General features: G+C 41.0%; 1 protein-coding gene across 1 annotated transcript in view; it reads right to left on the bottom strand.

The window, feature by feature from the left end:
- The window catches only part of LOC133996887 (chloride channel protein 1-like), a 78,135-nt gene that overhangs the window by 32,702 nt on the left and 24,964 nt on the right, over positions 1-20,469 (bottom strand). Inside the window, 6 exon segments of the mRNA XM_062436403.1 lie at positions 1,407-1,499; positions 3,264-3,355; positions 4,419-4,552; positions 7,255-7,468; positions 9,846-9,956; positions 13,539-13,608. Of these exon segments, the coding sequence (XP_062292387.1) occupies positions 1,407-1,499; positions 3,264-3,355; positions 4,419-4,552; positions 7,255-7,468; positions 9,846-9,956; positions 13,539-13,608 (714 nt within the window).

Here is a 20,469-nt window from a genome sequence, read left to right on the forward strand (position 1 = left end):
CCAACATTCAGTGAAATTTTCCATCTGGGAACTCCGAAATTCCAACTTCAGAGTATAAAATGAAGCAGCAGCAATAAGTCCATTTCTGCTCCACTGTTAAAATAACTTTAACCCTCCTGTTGTCCTCGAGTCAAGGAAGGAAGGGTGGGAGGGAAGAAGGAAGGATGGAAGGGAGGAAGAACAAAGGAAAGGAGGAAGGAAGGAAGGAAATGAGGAAAAAGGAAGGAAGGAAGGAAGGAAGGAAGGAGAAAGGAAAGGAGGGAGGAAGAAAGGAAAGGAAGAAGGAAGGGAGAAAGGACAGAGGAAATAAGGAAGGGTGGAAGGTAGGGGGAGGAAAGAAAGAGAGAAGGAAGGAGGGAGGAAGGGAGGAAGGAAAGGAAGGAAGGAAGGAAAGAAGGAGGGAAGGAAAGAAGGCGGGAGGGAGGAAGGAAGGGAGGAAGAAGGAAGGAAAGAAGGGAGGGAAGGAAGGAAGAAAGGAAAGGAAAGAGGAAGGAAGGACAGAAGCAAGGAAGGAAGGAAGGAAGGAAAGAAGGAAGGGAGGAAAGAGAGAGGAAGGAACAGTCAAAACAGACGGGGTCAATTTGACCCGGAGGACGACACAAAGGTTAAATAAAAAGGAAGAACAGTTGGTCGTTGTTAACGATTAATGGTTTCCCAATTCTCTAACAAACAGTGTATGTGAGACTCTGAGACCATCAAACCTTCACTGCTGAGGACACTAACTACATTCGTCACCTTCTTTAAATACATGAATGTATTTAACACATATGAGAACCTGAAGCTTCATCTACCATCTGACTCAGAGCTTAGTCACATCAGTTGGCATGTTTTTTTTTATATTATCGGAGGAGAAGTCGAGGAGACGAGAGAGAAAAAGAATAAATCCAATTACATCTTCCTAGTGAGCAAAAACTTGTCTGAAAGAATCAATATTACTGTGACAAGCCCCGCGAGGCGTTCGCTGCTCGGACTCGTTTTCTATGTCACAAACAAAACTTCACATGTGTAACAGAGCTAAAGAAAGAAGAAGAAGAAGAGACAGTTAAAGGAGCTCAGAGATGGTAATAATCCTCTTCAGTGAAGGGAAATTTGCTTTTATAACATCCTACTTATTCTACTGTAATCTATTCATTCCTGTCTCAGCTCTATCTCCTGGAAACATGCATGAGGAAGGTAATTATATATAGATGTTTAGATATACTGTATGAATATTAGACAGGACTCACCTCCCTGCTCACCAGGAACAGCAGCAGTGTGGTTCAAAGATGGCTCCTGAGGTTTTGGAGCAGGCAGCGGGCCGTTCCTCTCCTCCTGCACCGGACTGCCCTGCAGAAGACGACTTCATTAACTTTACTGGAACTAAAAGTTGTTATATAATTAAAATAGTTGAGATTAAAGAGCCTCACCTTCTCTCCGTCCTCCTCTTCTTCCTCATCGACGAAGGCGAAGGATTCCCAGCTGTGTTTCTGAGACTGGTTCTGATCCTGGAGGCTGGGACCCTGAATCCAAATCCAGGTAAATAGATTAATACAGACCTGAATTCAGTGTGGAAAAAGCTTGTGCACATTTTTAGGGCTGCAGCTAACGATTATTTTCAATAGTAATTCATCTTTTTATGTTATTCGGTCCATAAAATGTCAGAAAATTGTGAAAAATGTTGATTACTGTTTGCCAAAATCAAAGATAACGTCTTCAAATGTGTAGTTTATCCCAGTCCACACCTCAAATATATTCACATTACTATAATAGATGAATAAATATTTGCATTTGAGAAGCTGGAATCACAGAATTTGGCAATTTTCTTCTTAAAAAATGACATAAAATGATGAATGCATTATGAAAATAGTTGCAGATTAATTAAAATGTTGGCGACTAATCAATTAATCGTTGCTTCTCTGCACATTTTTGCCTAGTGATTTGATGTCTCTTCTTTTCTCTTTGCCTGCAGACTGCAGCAGCTGCTTTTTTTAAATACATCATTTCCATTTTTCTGCTCATTCCAATGAAGGATGTTTGTGAAAGTGCATAATTTAATTTCCAGAGGATTTTATTGAAACATTGAGACACCTGTGGCTTGTATTTTACTTCTTGGCACCGCAGTCGGTCTCTCTCCATGGAAACAAGAGAGGTGCTGCAGCTGTGTGATGTTCTGCTTTAATCACCATGTGAATTAAACATGACCCGTTGACATATTCAGGTTAATAATGAAGTCAATCCTAATATTGACACTTATTTTTAAGTCAGCATGCTTGTTTTTGTTTAATCTGTTGGTGACATTAATATTTTTAAAATCATCTCATGTTCAGTGTAACTGGCTTTAGTTACTGTGTTTACCAAAGTTACATAATGTTCCATATTCAGTAGTATGAGAAAGAAATAATATAATAATCCGTCTGAAAGCTCAAAACTCTGATTAACCTTCCTGTCGTTCTCCCGGGTCAAATTGACCCCATCTGTTTTTGACTGTTCCTTCTGTCCTTCCTTCCTTCCTCCCTTTCTTCCTTCCTTCTGTCCTTCCTTCCTCCCTTTCTTCCTTCCTTCTGTCCTTCCTCCCTCCCTCCTTCTTTCCTTCCCTACTTCTTTCCTTCCTCTCTTCCTTCTTCCTCTGTCCTTCTTTCCTACCTTCTTCTTTTCCTTTTTTCCTCCCTCCGTCCTACCTTCCTTCCTTCTTTCCTCTGTCCTTCTTTCCTCCCTACCTCTTTTCCTTTCTCCCTCCCTCCCTCCTTCCTTCTTTCCTTCCTTCCCTCTTTTCCTTCCTTCCTCCCTCCTTTCCTTCCTTATTTCCTCCCTTCTTTCCTTCCTTCCTCCCTTCCTCTTTTCCTCCCTCCGTCCTACCTTCCTTCCTTCCTCCCTACCTCTTTTCCTTTCTCCCTCCCTCCCTCCTTCCTTCATTCCTTCCATCCTTTTCTTCCTTCCTTCTTTCCTTATTTCCATGCGCCTTTCCTCCCTTCCTTCCTCCTTTCCTTCCTTCCTTCCTCCCTCCTTTCCTTCCTTTTTCCTCGTTTCCTCCCTCTCTTCCTTCCTTGACTCGAGGACAACAGGAGGGTTAAACTTCTTTAACTTCATGAAGCTTCTTCAACACTAAATACTTATTTAAAAGCTGAGGGAAGTGGAAGATAAAGACTCCTGAGTGTGTAAACAATAAGGACAGTCCAGTAAATAAAGGATCCAATGATGACTGAATACTGACTGATAACACAATAATAAAAATACACGTTATAATAAACTATCTCTTAAACAGAGCAGCCTCAGATCGTCCTCACCTGCATCAGGAGCCGCCGTTGGGGAGACAACCACCAATCACAGAGAGCCAGCAGCTCCAACCTCTCAATGCTGCCCAATAGGATCATAGAGTCTGGAAGCAGGAGGAGAAATCATCAGTTTGATGCTTATTGGCATTATTTTATTAATAGTGTGATAAAAACATTATTTTAGTATTTAAACGTCTTTTTCTCTGCATCATGGACATGAAGTAACCACACATTCTCATTTTCTAGGACCTTTAGACAGGAAGTTGAATGGATTATATTAAGATTAACCCTCCTGTTGTCCTCGAGTCAAGGAAGGAAGGAAAGGAGGAAGGGAGGAAGAAGGAAGGAAGAAGGGAAGGAAGAAAGGGAGGAAGGAGGGAGGGAGGGAGAAAGGAAAAGAGGAAGGAAGGGAAGGAAGGAAGAAAGGGAGGGAGGAAGAAGGAAGGAAAAGAGGAAGGAAGCAGGAGGGAAGGAAGAAAGGGAGGGAGGAAGAAAGAAGGAAAGGAGGGAGGAAGGAGGGAGGGAAGGAAGGAGGGGGAGGAAGAAGGAAAGGAGGGAGGAAGGAAGGAAGGAAGGAAGAAAGGAGTAAGGAGGGAGGAAGGAAGAAGGAAGGAAAGGAGGGAGGATGGAAGGAGGGAAGGAAGAAGGAAAGGAGGAAGGGAGGAAGGAAGCAGGAAAGAAGGAAGAAAGGGAAGGAGGAAGAAAGAAGGAAAGGAGGGAGGAAGGAAGGAGGGAAGGAAGAAGGAAAGGAGGGAGGAAGGAAGAAAGGAAGGAAGGCAGGGAAGAAGGAAGGAGGGAGGAAAGAAGGAAGGAGGGAGGGAGGGAGGAAGGAAGGAAGAAGGAAGGAAAGGAGGGAGGACGGAAGGGAAGGAGGGAAGGAAGGAGGGAGGGAGGGAGGAAGGAAGGAAGGAAGGAGGGAGGGAGAATGAAAAGAAGAAGGAAGGAAAGAAGGACAGAGGAAAGAAAGAGAGGAGGGAGGGAGGAAAGAAGGCAGGGAGGAAAGGAAGGAGGGAAGGAAAGAAGGAGGGAAGAAAGTGGGATGGAGGAAGTACAGATGGAAGGGAGGAAGGGAAAGAAGGAACAGTCAAAACAGACGGGGTTAATTTGACCTGGGAAGACGACACAAAGGTTAAAATCAGAAAAAACCTTTTTTTTTGTTTTGTTTACCTTTTGAATCAACGAGCGGGATGGATTTAAGTGAGGACGAGTCTAGTAGCAGTTTGACTTCTCTGTAGGTGGACTCAGAGGACATGAACTTCACCTTCCTCACCATGATGTCTTCCACAAAGATGTTGTACTGGCTGTGAAACAGAGAAGCTGCGTCTGTGATAAAGGACTAAAAACACTTATAAAGAATTAAGGGATTAAGTCTAAGTGTCAGAGTAGAGTTGACTCTTGTTTTTAGTCTTAACCCTCCTGTCGTCCTCCCGGGTCAAACTGACCCCGTCTCTTTTGACTGTTCCTTCTTTCCTTCCTTCCTTCTTCCTTAATTTTTCCTTTGTTCTTCCCCTCCTTCCCTCTTTATTTGCTCCCTTCCTCCCTCTCTCCTTCCCTCCCTTCCTTCTCTCCTTACTTCCTTCCTCTTTTCCTTCCGCCCTCCCTCCTTACTCTTTTCCTTCCTTCCTTCCTCCCTTTCTTATTCCTTCCTTCCTCCCTTACTCCTTTCCTTCCTTCCTTCCTCCCTCCTTACTCCCTTACTTCCTTCCTCTTTTCCTTCCGCCTCCCTCCTTACTCTTTTCCTTTCTTCCTTCCTTCCTCATTCCTTCCTTCCTCCCTCCTTTCCTTCCTTCCTCTTTTCCTTCCGCCCTCCTCCTTCCTCATTCCTTCCTTCCTCCCTTCCTTCTTTCCTCCCCTTACTCCTTTCCTTCCTTCCTCCCTCCTTACTCCTTTACTTCCTTCCTCTTTTCCTTCCGCCCTCCCTCCTTATTCCTTTTCCTTCCTTCCTTCTTTCCTCCCTTACTCCTTTACTTCCTTCCTCTTTTCCTTCTGCCCTCCTTACTCCTTTACTTCCTTCTTTCCTCCCTTACTCCTTTTCCTTCCTTCCTTCCTTCCTTCCTCCTCCCTTCCTCCTGTCCTTCCTTGACCTGAGGGACAGCAGGAGGGTTAATCTCTGTCTCAGAAACTGGACTTTTATTTTTTTAAAGAAATAAACACATAATCACACCTTCAACATTATCACCGTACAAGCAATTAATCTTTCATCATTATCTGTAAACACAAATACTCTGCTTGAACTTTTCCTGCTAAACTCACTCTGCACCTCTCCACTGTCATTTTCTTTTGCTTCTTGACATCGCACCTAATTTTCTGTTTCTTATAAATGTTTCTCCTTTAATGTTTTTTTATCTGCACACAGTCACAAGGTTAAAAACAGCCGTTAGACACAGTGAAACATTTAGAGTAGAGACCTCTCTCTGTGCTGATTATCTCTCCTCTGTCTGCTGCATTAGATTCCAGAGAGGTAATTTTCTGTATTAAAACAGGAGGCATTAGTTTGCTTGTTGCTAGACGTCTGATGAGATATTTAGCCACGAGACTGAACATGTGACGATATATCTCATCGAGGGAAATGGAGGGAGGGAAGGAAGGAAAGGAGGGAGGAAGAAGGAAGGAAAGGAGGGAGGAAGGAAGGAGGGAGGAAGGATGGAAGGAGGGAAGGAAGAGAGAAGGAGGGAGAAAAGAAGGAAGGGAGGAAGGAAAGAAGGAAGGGAGGAAGGAAAGGAAGGAGGGAAGGAAAGAAGGAGGGAAGAAAGGGGGATGGAGGAAGTATTGTGCAACGAGACTGAACATGTGACGATATTTCTCATCGAGGGAAATGGAGGGAGGGAAGGAAGGAAGAAGGAAGGAAAGGAGGGAGGAGGGAAGGAAGGAAGGAAGGAAGAAGGAAGGAAGAAGGAAGGAAAGGAGGAAGGAAGGAAGGAGGGAGGAAAGAAAGAGAGAAGGAGGGAGGGAGAAAAGAAGGAAGGGAGGAAGGAAAGAAGGAAGGAAGGAAGGAAAGGAAGGAGGGAAGGAAAGAAGGAGGGAAGAAAGGGGGATGTAGGAAGTATTGTGCAATGAGACTGAACATGTGACGATATTTCTCATGGAGGTGAATGCCGTCTAATGAAGCAATAAAAAAAAAAAGACAATCAGTTTTTTCTATCGCTCATTTGCACGTCACGTCTCCTTTTTATAGCGTCACTATGTGGATTATTAACCTCGTTCTAGTTTGTGAACTACAGCTTCTACATGCTGAGAGAGATTTCACAGTCAGCAAGCAGCAGATGAGGAGAGGAGCAGCGGTAGGTTGACCTCAGGTCTCTACACTGAAAGCCTGAGGTAGGAGGAGGTAGGAGGAGCAGCTAGGGGAGCATAATGATGCAAACAGTAAAATGAGTCACGCTACCAAACTAAAACACACTTTATATGTATGTTGTTGTATTTTTGTGACATGAGATTTGTGCAATTTACTTTTATTGTGTTTTTTTTTATCAGCAATATGTTTTAATTTGTGATAATTGGACTCTTATCTCATTTATATTTATATACTAGGATTGTTTCTATTCTTTATAATAGACTTTCTGGTATTTGTGATTGTTATTCATATAAATACCAAAATGATCTATCTATAAAATATCTATCTCTATGGGGAGGAAAACTTTTACAGTGTTTGCATATTGCTTACTGCATATTATAATTCATATTTAGAAAGCAGAAGTGACATTCATTAAAAGATGATTAGTTAAAACATTTCAGAATGAAGCTGCATTGTTTTGCATTTTGTGATTTTCAGTCAAATAAAAACTATTTTCCCAGTCATATATTTCATCATTGAAGTTTTCTTAAAAATAGTGTTAAAATCTTGTCTCGTCTCGTCTCGTGAGCTGCGTGTATCATCACTCCCCTACTTGTTGCACTCATGCAGGACATCAGGTGAAAGTTGCTGAGATGGAAAGGTGATAAAAGAAAAAAACCAAACATCTCCTTTCTCTCCCTCATATGCTAATTCCAGGCGTGTACGGACCTCATGTGCCCGAATCCGAGCTCCGGCAGGTACGGCAGCTTCTTGACCTGGATGATGGAGTCGTAGAGAGACGGCTGCAGACCCTGAGCCACCATGTTGGCCAAGATCACCGCCACCATCATGGGGAGGATGTGTGAGATCTGGCCTGTCAGCTCGAAGCAGATCACCGCCGTGGAAACCGTGTGAGTCACCGCCCCGGTCAACGCTGCCGCGCCTGTTGTAGGGAGAGAGAGAGAGACACGGATGGGATGATGAAGGGGAAGGAAAGAGAGAGGGAGGGTGAAAGGGAAGGAGGGGAGGTTAAAGAGGGAGGAAGGAGAGGTAAAAAGGTGATTGGGGAGTGGAAAGTGGTGGAGGAGGAGATGATGGACAGAAGAAAACATAGGAGGATGAAAAAGGAGGAGGAGGAGGAAAAAAAGAGAGTTGAGAAGCAGGATGGAGGGATAAGAAGGAGAAATAATTTTTAAAAAGTGGATAAAAGGCTAAAAGATAGAGCATGAAACCAGGAGATAAAGGGCAGGAGGAATAAAAGAAAAATGGAAAAGGAGAATTAAATATGAGTAGAACAGAGGGTGAGAAGGAGGAGAGGTGGAAAAGAAAGGATGGAGGGGATGAAAAGAAAGGATAGCTGAGTGAAAAAGGGAAAAGCAGTGAAAGGAAGAGGACACAAAAGATTCTTGAAGCAAAAATAGATAAAAAAAGAAGTTGCGTCGGAGGTGAAAGGAAGCAAATAAAAAGGTCACAGGAGGAATATTGGAGAGAGGGATAACAAAGAAAAGGAGGGAGAGGAGGAGGGGATGGGGGTGGGCTTTGTAGGGCAACAGGAGGAGGATTGAAGGAAGGAAGGAAGGAAGGAAGGAAGGAAGGAAGGAAGGAAGGAAGGAAGGAAGGAAGGAAGGAAGGAATGAAGGAAGGAAGGAAGGAAGGCCACGTTTCTGGGTCAGTGGCTGAGGTGAGGACAGTGGAGGGAACCTGTGGTGACATTTTACTGTCAGAGCTCTGATGGAGAAAAAAAGGAGGAATAGAAGGAGGGAGAGGATGATAAAGAAAGAGGGAGGAGGAAGGAGACAAAGAAGATTAGTCGGGGAGGACAACTTTATACCAAGTGACAACTGGAGAGGAGAGAGGAGGAAGAAGAAGATGAGAGAAGTGACAGCAGAGAAAGAAATAGAGGAAGTCTCGGACTGCCGTTGACGAGCTGGAGGGAGCAGGAGGTCTGACAGTTAAGGAGGAGAAAGAGGGAGACAGGGAGGAGGAAGAGGAGGGAGGAGGAGAAGCTTGACAGTGAGGCCGAGCCCGAACGGATAAATGATGCAACAGCATCGATTAAATTCTGCTGCTTTTTATTAAAGGAAATGATTTAAAAGGGAAAGTTCACAGTTTTTAAAGTCAGTCTTAAAACAATAATCAGGTGAACGGATGAACATTAAAGCAGTTTTTCTTGCTGTAATTATTCCTCCTGTTCATACTGACCATTAGAATATCCCTAAATAATACATTATAAAATCCAAAAAATGTGCAAAAATATGTTTAAAAGCTAATATGAAGCTACAGTCGTCCAAATGAGTCAAATCTTCATCTTCATCTTCTATGTTTCCACGTTACAGTGTTTTTAGTAGCAAAGTCTTTTTGTTACTATACTTCCACCACAGCTCAACAGGGAAACACTAAGAGGGAATCTGATGCTAAAAAGACTGTAAATGTGTCAGATATCACTTGATATGACTAACTCAGACTGATGAAGCTCAATAGAAGCTGATCATCTACTTTATAACGACTGTGTGGACACCAGGTGGGGAGCTCCGGTCCTCTGCAATGATGCCAACACGGAAGTAACTTAAAACTGCATTCTATCAAAAGGCCACCAGGGGGCGACCGTTTTGGTGTCAAAAGGACTTCCGTCTCTATACAAGTCAATGGAGAATTCACCAACTTCTCACTTGATTTCTAACCTCAGTAAACGTTTTCAAAATGTGTTTATGGTCTCAATCGCTAGTTTAAAGCCTTCTTCAATGCAGTATGATGTTCATTTGGAACATTTTGGCCTCCCTGATTTTATATGTGACGATAAAGCAGGGTATGCATTAGGGCGTGGCTACGTCGTGATTGACAGGTTGATTGGTTCACAGGTTCAGGAGGGCGCCTCATGCTCCTCCTGATGCCCATATAAGTAGAATCCCTGTTTTTATTTTTCCCAGCATGCACCTGAAATTTTCAAGATGGCGCTTCTCAGATCCAATACTATTGGCCTCCAAGCAGCAGTCCACAAACCAATGGGTGACGTCACGGATGTTACGTCCTTTTCTTATATACAGTCTATGGTATGAACAGGAGGAATGATGCTTTAAGACACAGTGGAAAACTTCTGAACCTTTCCTTTAATCACATTTGATGCTGTTTGGTCTTTGACTTTACTCCTACATGTTCTACTAGACCAGTACAACATGGAAGGGGCAAAGTTTGAGACTCTACTCATTAAGTGGAGCTTCGACCTCCTCCACTGCCGTCCTCTGTGATTAATTCATTAAACTCTGACAAACTATGATGGGACCTCAGACCGGAGGGATTAATAAGAGGAAGGGAAGACTAACCAATGACTGCGTACCCTCCAGGGATAATGCGGTAAAGGATGCCGTCGAACACGATCCCATGAGGAAACAAGGTGGCCATGATCTCACCGACCAGCCTGCCGAACGCAGCTCCTACAGAAACAAAGACAGACTGACTGTTAGCTTTTTAAACTGCTGCAACCTTATATTTATTTAAAGCTCTATTCTAGTAGTTTATTTCACTCTATTTTTATTGTTCTGTACTTTGTTTTTATTGTATTTATTTTTTATTATTAGTGTGTGTGTGTGTGTGGGGGATGGGGTCGTCCTCCCGGGTCAAATTGACCCCGTCTGTTTTGACTGTTCCTACTTTCCTCCCACCTTTCCTTCCTTCTTTCTCCCTCCGTCCTCCCACCTTTCCTTCCTTCTTCCTCCCTCCTTTCCTTCCGTCCTTCCTCCCTCCTTCCGTCCTTCCTCCCTCCTTTCCTTCCTTCTCCCTTCTCCTCCCTCCTTTCCTTCCTTCTTCCTCCCTTCCTTCCTCCTTTCCTTCTTTCTTCCTCCATCGTTCTTTCCTTCCTTTCCTTCCTCACTTCCTTCTTTCCTTTCTCCCTCCTTCCTTCCATCCTTCTTTCCTTCCTTCCACCTTCTCTCTTTCCTCCCTCCCCTTTCTTCCTTCCTTCCTCCTTCCTTTCCTTCCTTCCTCCCTCCTTCTCTCTTTCCTCCCTCCCCCTTTCTCCCTTCCTTCTTTCCTTCCTCTTTTCCTTTCTCCCTCCCTCCTTTCCTTCCTTCTTCCTCCCTCCTTCCGTCCTTCCTTCCTCCTTTCCTTCCTTCCTTCCTTCCTCCCTCCTTCCTCCCTCCTTTCCTTCCTTCCTCCCTCCTTTTCTTCCTTCCTTCCCTCCCTCCTTTCCTCCTTTCCTTCCTACTTCCTCCCTTGACTCGAGGACAACAGGACGTTTAATGTTTCCATGCTTTTACTATTATTGTATTTTATTGTTATTTCTCAAATTGCACGTTTTTATGTTTTTCTTATTTCCAATTCTTACAGTTAAATGTTTGTTTAATCTAAAGCACATTGAGTTTCCATTGTGTATAAATGAAGCTGCCTTGCCTTACATGTGAATATACCTTCATAATAAAGATTAGACAGTCATAATAAAGAACAGGAGAATGAACAGTGAAGCTTTATGTATGAACACTGTCAACAAACAGCCTGCGTTGGTCTTTAACCTTCGTGTCATCTTCCCGGGTCAAACTGACCCCGTCTGTTTTGACTGTTCCTTCTTTCCTCGCTTCCTCCCTCCTTCTCTCTTTCTTTCCTTCCTCTCTCTTTCCTCCCTTCCTTCCTACCTCCCTCCCTCCCTCCTTCCTTCCTTCCTTCCTTCCTTCCTCCTTCTTTCCTTCCTTCATCCCTTCCTTCCTTCCTCCTTTCCTTCCTTTCTTCCTTCCTTCTTTCCTCCCTCCTTCCTTCCTTCCTTCTTTCCTCTGTCCTTCTTTCCTTCCTCCCTCCCTTCCTTCTTTCCTCTGTCCTTCCTCCCTCCCTCCCTCCCTCCCTCGTTCTTTCCTTCCTTCCTCCCTTCCTTCTGTCCTTCCTCCCTCCCTCCTTCCTCCCTCCCTTCCTTCCTTCTTCCTCCCTTCCATTCTTCCTTCCTCCTCCCTCCCTTCCTTCCTTGACTCAAGGACAACAGGAGGGTTAAACTGCGTGTTTAACATCAGCGGAGCAGACAGACGTGGAGTCTTCAGTGTTTCTAGTAAAAGCAGATGGTGAAAGTCTGATGAACTAAATCTCTCCCTAAAGGATTAACCTCCTCAGTGAAGACAGAGAAACCAGAGTAGATGAAAAGCAACATCCTCTTTACTACAGGCAAGAATAGTTTCTCACTAAGCTTCTTTAAAATAAAAAAACTACACATATTGTACCATTGATTATTACTTCCATACATTACCTGATGTTTGGAGGTTTGAGGAAACACATAGAAAACAATTACCATATTTTATAGTACAGAAAAGAGCAGTAAGAATTATAAATAAAAATATTATTTATATATTCACATGCTCTCACATTTCAGAGATTTGGCGGATTTTAAAAACTGTATAGTTACTGTATAAAGTTAAAAATAAGATTATTTAAATTCTAATAAATTATTAGAAAAAAAAGCAAAACAAAAATGTTTAAGATCATTTAAAGGAGTCAATCTGTGGAGTTAGATGGACAAATGCAAATTACCTGACCATTATTATTATTATTATTATTATCCTTATTACTTTTATTTGTATTATTATTTATGTATTATTGTGTTACTTATCCGTGCATTATTTATTACTTTAACCTTTATTTATGCCCCTCTCTTTTACGCTGATTTTTTTGGTGCTGCAAACAACATTTCGTTGTGCTTTATATAAAATGACAATAAATAAATATCTATAGATTTAAAAATAAGATGATTAAAAGAAATAAACCTGAGGAATAAATTAACTTTGTAGTGGATTTTTGTTGTGTTTATGAACCTGATATATAACCATGCATATATATATAAATAAGGAAATATATGTTTATATTTTCAGTGTATTATTATATGTGCATTATTGTATTATTATTATAAATATGCTGTGTATGTTATATATGTAGAGATCTATTCAAAAGACCTATTTTTTGGGTTTGTCAATGTTTCTAAAAGAGAAGAAGAAAACAAGCACATGTGATTATTTACTTTATTTATTAACGTGAATATATTTGAAAATTACCAAAATAAACTAAACTAAATGAATCACTTATTCTGTTTTAAATGTAATAAAAGACACATTTTCAACATGTGTCTCATTATTTCAACAGCGTTACATTAATTAGTTTCAGCTCCAGATAAACAGCCTTTTATTTTTTAATATTATTCCTCTGTAAATGTTCTTGTTAAAAAGTTTTGTGCTGAACAGAAACCCAGCGTGACCGAGCAGATCCAGAGTTTATTTATTTCCTGGTTAATGAGGAATATTTGAAAGTGAAGCTTTGGTAAAGGTCACTGCTCCACAACAGCCAACAAGAAAATAAGAGAAGAAGAGAACTAGAAACTGCTCCTGATACTAATATTTAAACATGAAACAACACCACTGATTCTGTGTAAGCGTTAAGCATTAATAATAATTAATACATTAACATTAATTAGACTTTAGGCGTATTAGCTGCACTTCATCGGCTCCCAGTATCTTTAGAATAGATTTTAAGCTTCTTTTACTTGTTTTTAAACCTTTAAATCATAAATTCTCTGTTTTTTTATATTATTAATAAGCTCTCAGATCATCTACTGCTGAGTTTTTAAATAAACACAATAATGCAAACAAGAAAAGAGGAAATGCAGCTTTCTTTAATTATTCTTCAAAATGATTGAAATACTCTACTTTAAAGCTGAAAACTTACTTATTATAAATTTAATTTTTATAATTAGTGTCATTTCAACTTATTTTAACAGACTGTTTAATTTAATTTTTTAATGGTTTAATTGCTGTTATTTGATTTATTTATTCATTTTTCTCTGTAAAAGCACTTTGAGATACATCTCTTGTATGAAAGATGCTCTATAAAGAAAGTTTATTATTATTACCATTAATATTAAATCAGTCATGTTTTTTACTTAAGTTAAAAAGACAATTAAACACATACAACTTTAACAAAAACTAGTAAAATAATAATAATAATAATAATAATCACATGCATGTAAATATGATGTGAGTGTGTTTGCTCACCCAGAATAAAGACGGGCATGAAGGCTCCAGATGGGATGGGCATGGTGGTTGCTACTGCGGACATCCAGAACTACAGGAAAACAAATAAACAAATAAACATAAACATAAACATAAACATACAGGAATATAAACTCTACATGGAGACCAATAATAAACTGTGATGTAAGGATAAGTAATATTTTTATTACTGTCAACAAGTTTTTATTATTTGTTTTTATTTGTTATTATTAGTGTGTGTGTGTGTGTGTGTGTGTGTGTGTGTGTGTGTGTGTGTGTTCGTGTCGTCCTCCCGGGTCAAATTGACCCCGTCTGTTTTGACTGTTCCTTCTTTCCTCCCTTCCTTCCTTCCTCCCTCCTTCTCTCCTTCCTCCCTCCCCCTTTATTCCTTCTTTCCTTTCTTTCCTCCATTCCTTCTTTCCTCTGTCCTTCCTTCCTCCCTTCATCTATTCCCTTCTCCCTCCCTCCCTCCTTCCTTCTATCCTTCATTCTTCCTTCCTTCCTCCCCCCTTTCCTTCCTTCTTCCTCTCTCCTTTCCTTCCTTCTTCCTCCTTCCTCCCTTCTATCCTCCCTCTCTCCCTCCTTCTTTCCTCCTTCTCTCCCTTCCTCCCTCCTTCTCTCTTCCCCCCCCCCTTTATTCCTTCTTTCCTTTCTTTCCTCCATTCCTTCTTTCCTCTGTCCTTCCTTCCTCCCTTCATCTTTTCCCTTCTCCCTCCCTCCCTCCTTCCTTGTATCCTTCATTCTTCCTTCCTTCCTCCCCCCTTTCCTTCCTTCTTCCTCTCTCCTTTCCTTCCTTCTTTCCTCCTTCCCTCCCTTCCTTCCTCCTTCCCTCCCTCATTCCTTCCTCCTTCCCTCCCTCATTTCCTTCCATCCTCCCTCCCTCCCTCCCTCCCTCCCTCCTTTCCTCCCTCCTTTCCTTCCTTGACTCGAGGACAACAGGAAGGTTAATGTTTCCATGTTTTTACTATTACTAAAATTAATTAATTAATTGTTGGGTTTACTACGTTGTTATTTCTCATATCTTTGGTTATGAGTTTGTTTATGTAAAGCTAGCAAAGCTCTGTAAACTGAATATATTCCTGCACATGCTCAGTAGCGTCCAACTCATAAATAGAACATCTCTCCACAGACTGAAAACATGATCGTTAATAAACAAACTGTGACTGTAATCTTAGTGAAGTTAGTCAGTGTGGCTCATTGGTGTGTTTTTAACAGAGGAATAATAAGATATATCAGGTTTATGATAAACAGTAAACACAATACTGCAGATTAATTCATTGTTGGTTTGGCTCTACACTGATTAGTTGACATTAACCCTCCTGTCGTCCTCCCGGGTCAAATTGACCCCATCTCTTTTGACTGTTCCTTCTTTCCTTCCTTCCTTAATTTTTCCTTCGTTCTTCCTTTCCTTCCCTCTTTCTTTGCTCCCTTCCTCACTCTCTCCCTCCCTCCCTTCCTTCCTCCTTTCCTCCCTTATTCCTTTCCTCCCTTACTTCCAATTTTCCTTCCGCCCTCCCTCCTTACTCCTTTCCTTCCTTCCTTCCTTCTCTCCTTACTTCCTTCCTCTTTTCCTTCTGCCCTCCCTCCTTCCTCTTTTCCTTCCTTCTTTCCTCCCTTTATTCTTTCCTTCCTCCTTTCCTCCCTTATTCCTTTCCTTCCTTCCTCTTTTCCTTCCGCCCTCCCTCCTTATTCTTTTCCTACCTCCCTTCCTTCCTTCTTTCCTCCCTTACTCCTTTCCTTCCTTCCTTCCTCCCTCCTTACTCCTTTCCTTCCTTGACCTGAGGACAAAAGGAGGGTTAAGAGAAATATAGAAAAGCCTTTAATCAGAGCTGGTAGTATTGATACCACCTGTTGATAGTATAGAAAAGTCTCAATCTTTGACCAAATAGTCTTTTATTTTCATATAATTTAAATATATTCCTGCTTGTTTGTCCTTTCATATGAATCTACCTGAGTCTGTATCCGAGCTTAACATTACATCAGCATCATCGCTGTCATTTGACACATCGACACGTTGAACATGCCTCTACACTCGCTCCACAATCAGGAGGAAATAATCTCATCCTCCTTCGTCAAGAGCAAACAGGTCAACAGCTATTTATCTTGATTGCGTTTCTCATTTTCAATAGTATCTCCTTTTGTTTCTGCAGGTTACCCTCCTAATACTAATTAGATCGCTTCCAAGATGCTGTGTTGCATAGCAACAGCAGTGATGTAAAGTCCCCTGCACCCTTTGGAGCTCTCATCTCTGTTCGCATTTGAGGAGAAACCCTTTCCTATTTGGTCACGGCTTCATGAGTTCATTGCAGGAGTGGTGTGAATATAGAGTGTGTGTGTGTGTGTGTGTGTGTGTGTGTGTGTGTGTGTGTGTGTGTGTGTGTGTGTGTGTGTGTGACCCTTGGGTGTCCTTGAGCAAGGCACTCAATCAACAGCTGCTCCAGTGAAGCTGCAGAGAGGATGTAACAGTGTGTGTGTGTGTGTGTGTGTGTGTGTGTGTGTGTGTGTGTGTGTGTGTGTGTGTGTGTGTGTGTGTGTGTGTGAAGAGAGAGCGGACGTACGGACTGACTCTCGCTCTGCAGGGAGAATTAAAGCTGAACTCGCCCTTCAGAATGTCGCTCACACTGTTTGTCTCCCAACAACTTTTCTCCGTTTCATCGCGACGTCTCTTCAAAACAGCGAGACTAATAACACACTTTGTTCTCGGCTGCAGAGAGCTCATCAGACATATAATGATTACCTTTACACAAACTCTGGATTGTTTGGTGTGTACTTCTGTGTGTGTGTGTGTGTGTGTGTGTGTGTTTCACCGGCATCCCCCTCACAGGCGCCACACGCTGAGCTCTCTCTCTCTATTTTTATTTGAAGCGATTGGGTAGAAACACTCTTCGTGACTATTTCAGCAGTCTGGCTGCACGTCGTCTGTCATCATGGTTTGAAAACTTAATTACTGCGTGCTACAAGATAAAAACTCATTAGTGTTAGTCTCTCACAGGGCGGCTGCTATCCTGATGTAACGAGAGGGTTGTACTCACTGGCTGCTCTCTCTCTTTAAAGGTGCAGTGCGTAGAATTTAATGGCATCTAGTGGAGCAGACTCTCTAATTTAACTGATTTAATTTCTTTATTCAAAGTCTCATTTCCACAGAATCAGAGCAATAAAAAGTGTGTTTCCTCCTCATAGTTCACTTCTTAAATCCTGTGTTGCTGAGCTTCAGATGAAGAGTTAATCACACTATAGAGTGGAGGCGGCCGTAGCACCATCTGGTTCAATAAGAGTTTATCCGATTGTGCTAAAATTCAGCAGCTGAGCTGAAAGAGAACAGAAACACTGGAGTCTGTGTTTTCCATCATGCTTCTTTTATTTTCATTATAGTTAGATTTGTAGTTATTTTGAGTCATTTTGAAACAAGACTCAGTTTGTAAAAGTTAGATCCTGCTGTGCTGTTATTCTGCATTGATCAGCGTACAATCAAGTTTTTTTAAAGTGCAGAAATTCAACTGACAAATTTAGATTTTTGACTTATTATTTGATGGTCATCTACTGTGAGCCATAAAGAAAACAATACAATGGTCAGGCTAGGGACCTAAATCTCTTTATATGTTTTTTGTGTTCAATTTCTGTTAAAAGAAAAAATAAGAGAAGTTAACTCCAGATGTTCAGGATGTATGAACCAAATATTCTTAACAACCTAAACCTGCTCTTATCCAGCTGTGCTGATGATGAATCCCACTTGATCTTAAATTGGGAGAAGCTTGGCCAGTTGTTGGTTAAATAGCACAGGTAAACATTACATAAACTCTATATAAGGGCAGCTGTAAATACTAAGATTCAGAGAGACGCCACCAAAAAAAGGCAGCAAGAAGAAGATGAACTTTAGCAGGAATGACACAACTTAAAATGTATTATACTACCAATACTATTAATTTAACCCACCATTTTAATAATCCAGTTATTATAATTATTTTGAAACATGATCTAACTTTGATTGATGTTGATGATATTTATGCATTTTTTATGTTTCTTATCTTAGTTTTAGCTGTTGTGTCTGCTTTCACACTTGTTTACAGTTGTTGTGTTCAGTGGTAGGTTCGTGCATCATAGTATTGTTTTGACATTTGTAAATAATGGATGGATGAGCAATGTAAGCACAGCCTGGAATCACTTCCCTCCTAAAAGTAATATCATAATCTTATTCTCTGGACACATACATTTTCCTCCAGCTATAGTTTGCAATGTGTTCTGACTGCACATGGACCATAATACTGGATACTACATAATATTATACTAGAATAGAGTCTCAAAACACCTTGTTCAGGTGCATTCACAGTGTTTTTAAAGCCGTTATATTATCACATTTTAAAAGACACTGAGCTGTCAGAGTGAAATCATCCTTATACTCATGATATCTTTGTTTTTGTTGTTGTTGTAAATTTCACTAACTAGCTGAACCTGGCAAGAAATGCACCAAACTTGCAGATTAATTGACACTTCAAATTGTTAAGATTCACTTTTCTGTTGGACAGAAAACAGACAAAGTGAGATAAAAAAGTTAAATCCTGTGTTTGGTAGAAGAGAAAAAGCATCAACACAGAAAGGAACAGATTATATGTGTGTTTGAGTGTGTGTTAGAGAAAGGCTGACAGCAGAGAAACACTGCGAGCGTGTGCGTGTGCGTGTGTGTGTGTGTGTGTGTGTGTGTGTGTGTGTGTGTGTGTGTGTGTGTGTGTGTGTGTGTGTGTGTGTGTGTGTGTGTGTGTTGTGAGCAGAGTTTTAGCAGCCAGCTGCTCTCAGTTTTGGTTGAATTAAGTTTTCACTACAGGGCGCCACTCTGCTCAGCTGAAAATTACCGTGATTCAACCAAAGCAGTGTAAGACGGAGAGTGACGGGCTTAACATCCTTTTGATGGGATTATTTATGTGCTATTTATGCTTAATTTGACTTGAGAGCGCAACGACAAACACAGTGAAGTTCACTCTGAAAGGGAAAATGGATTTTGCGGAGTTCAAAGGGGAACTTTTCTTTTTTCTACTTATTTTATAAATCTAATAACTTTTAACTGTAGAGAGAGAGAGAGAGAGTGGATTTAGGGGAAAATGATGAAGGGCTTTTCTGTATTAAATTTCCTTTTCATTTATTAAAATGAAGAGTTAATTGAAAGCAGTTTGACTTCAGACTGTTTTGTCTCTCAGAACGAACCCTGCTGAGGTGGTTAGAAAAACACCTGCGTCTCAAATCACATACTTCTGTTAGTACTCGTGTAGTTGTCTCACATCAAACACGGCTGTTGAGCACTTACCAGGAATGACAATTTGCTAGATAGCTATATAAATTATGATTTACACACCTGACAATGCTTTCTGATACCTCAAAGCTGTTTTCTGTTCTATTTGATAAAGACAGTCGGGTTAGTAGAAGCACAGAAAGCCCTTTCTAATCTTCAGATGGTATTTTCTGCTCTAACCGGTTTCCCACTTCATTACAGTCCTCTGCAGATTTTCAGCAGACAGGAGGCAGCGACAGCTTGGTGCCGTTTCCTGCAGCAACAGACAGACTGTAGGCGGGTCAGGACTCCGAGTATTTAGAGACCAGACTTTGCTCTGTCTGTCTGTGTTTTTCACACGTAACTCTCTTGAACTTGGGAGCTCGGATCACGCTATTTCTAATGAAGAACAATACTGTGGGTGGAGTGATAGAGAGGCTAGAATAGTATGAGTGAAGGAGAGATACCTTTTACCTTCAGAGGAGTGTGATCTGACGTTTCATTGTGTCTTGATTGCATTTGAAGGTAAATTGATGGCTTTAGTTCACAGATGCTCAGTGTGATAAAAAAAACTGGGTGGCAACTAAATTACAGTGGTGTCACAAGCAGAGTTAGGATCTTTGTTCTCTAGTTTCATGGAGTTGTTCTGGAGAAATGTTTTCCAGTATCAAGTGTGCAAATATTTAAATGCTCATAAGTAAAAAAGAGAAGGGCTATAGTTTGGTTTCGGACTTATTGGCTGAATGAGGTTGTGGAAAAACTGTTATATTGTCTTGGTTTCCTTTCTGCACTTCAGTGTGGTATTAAATAATGTTTTATGTTGTTTAACATTGTCGTATATAGTGTCTGCATTAGATGTAATTAGGCTGGGCAATTAATCGAAAAAATAACCGAAACCGACATTTAGAAACTTTAATCGACTTAATCTTGCTCATGTCAATTAATCGTGGTGTTCACTGTTGCCATGACAGCAAAGGTTGCATATCTTTAAGGAATTTGAAAACTTGTCTCCAGTGATCATTTGAACCCAAACCATGATCTTTACTTTACATAGTTCTAATCAAGTAAACTAGGCATTAACCACAGTGTCACACTTAAAACATCATTATTTTCACTCCCTAAAGATCCTCATGTGTGTGAGGGGCAGCAGAGTAAAATACAAAACTAAAGAAACTGTGAAAATACATAATTGTTCATCAAGGGAGGAGATAATCGTTCATTAATCGTAATCGAGGTTAAAAGTTCAATTAATCGTGATTTTGATTTTTGGCCATAATCGCCCAGCCTTAGATGTAATGAAGCCCACTGGACAGCTGTAAATATAAAGATCCATCATGTTGTTTGTGAGTTTTTTAGAGGAGAAAATAACATGATTAGGTTTCAGGCTCTATGCTATACAGTAGTCATGGTGACAGACCTATCCTCAGTGTGTGATAGATAAGGTTATACATTTTTGTTTCATTGTATTCACCAATTATATGTAGCTGTCCTTGTTAGTTGTTCTGGTTTCCTCTCAGCCAATCAATAAGCGCCGTTTTTGATGACTCACACTTTGAGCATCATCATCAGGCTTCTGGGCCACCTTGAAACTTGTTAGCGCCTCATGCCGTCTTTGAACATCTCTGTATGCTCCTGAGATGATCCTGACGATGACAAACTGCTGATTAGCATTCA

The sequence above is a fragment of the Scomber scombrus genome, chromosome 16 (genome assembly GCF_963691925.1).
Source record: "Scomber scombrus chromosome 16, fScoSco1.1, whole genome shotgun sequence".
In the NCBI taxonomy this organism is placed as follows: Eukaryota; Metazoa; Chordata; class Actinopteri; order Scombriformes; family Scombridae; genus Scomber; species Scomber scombrus.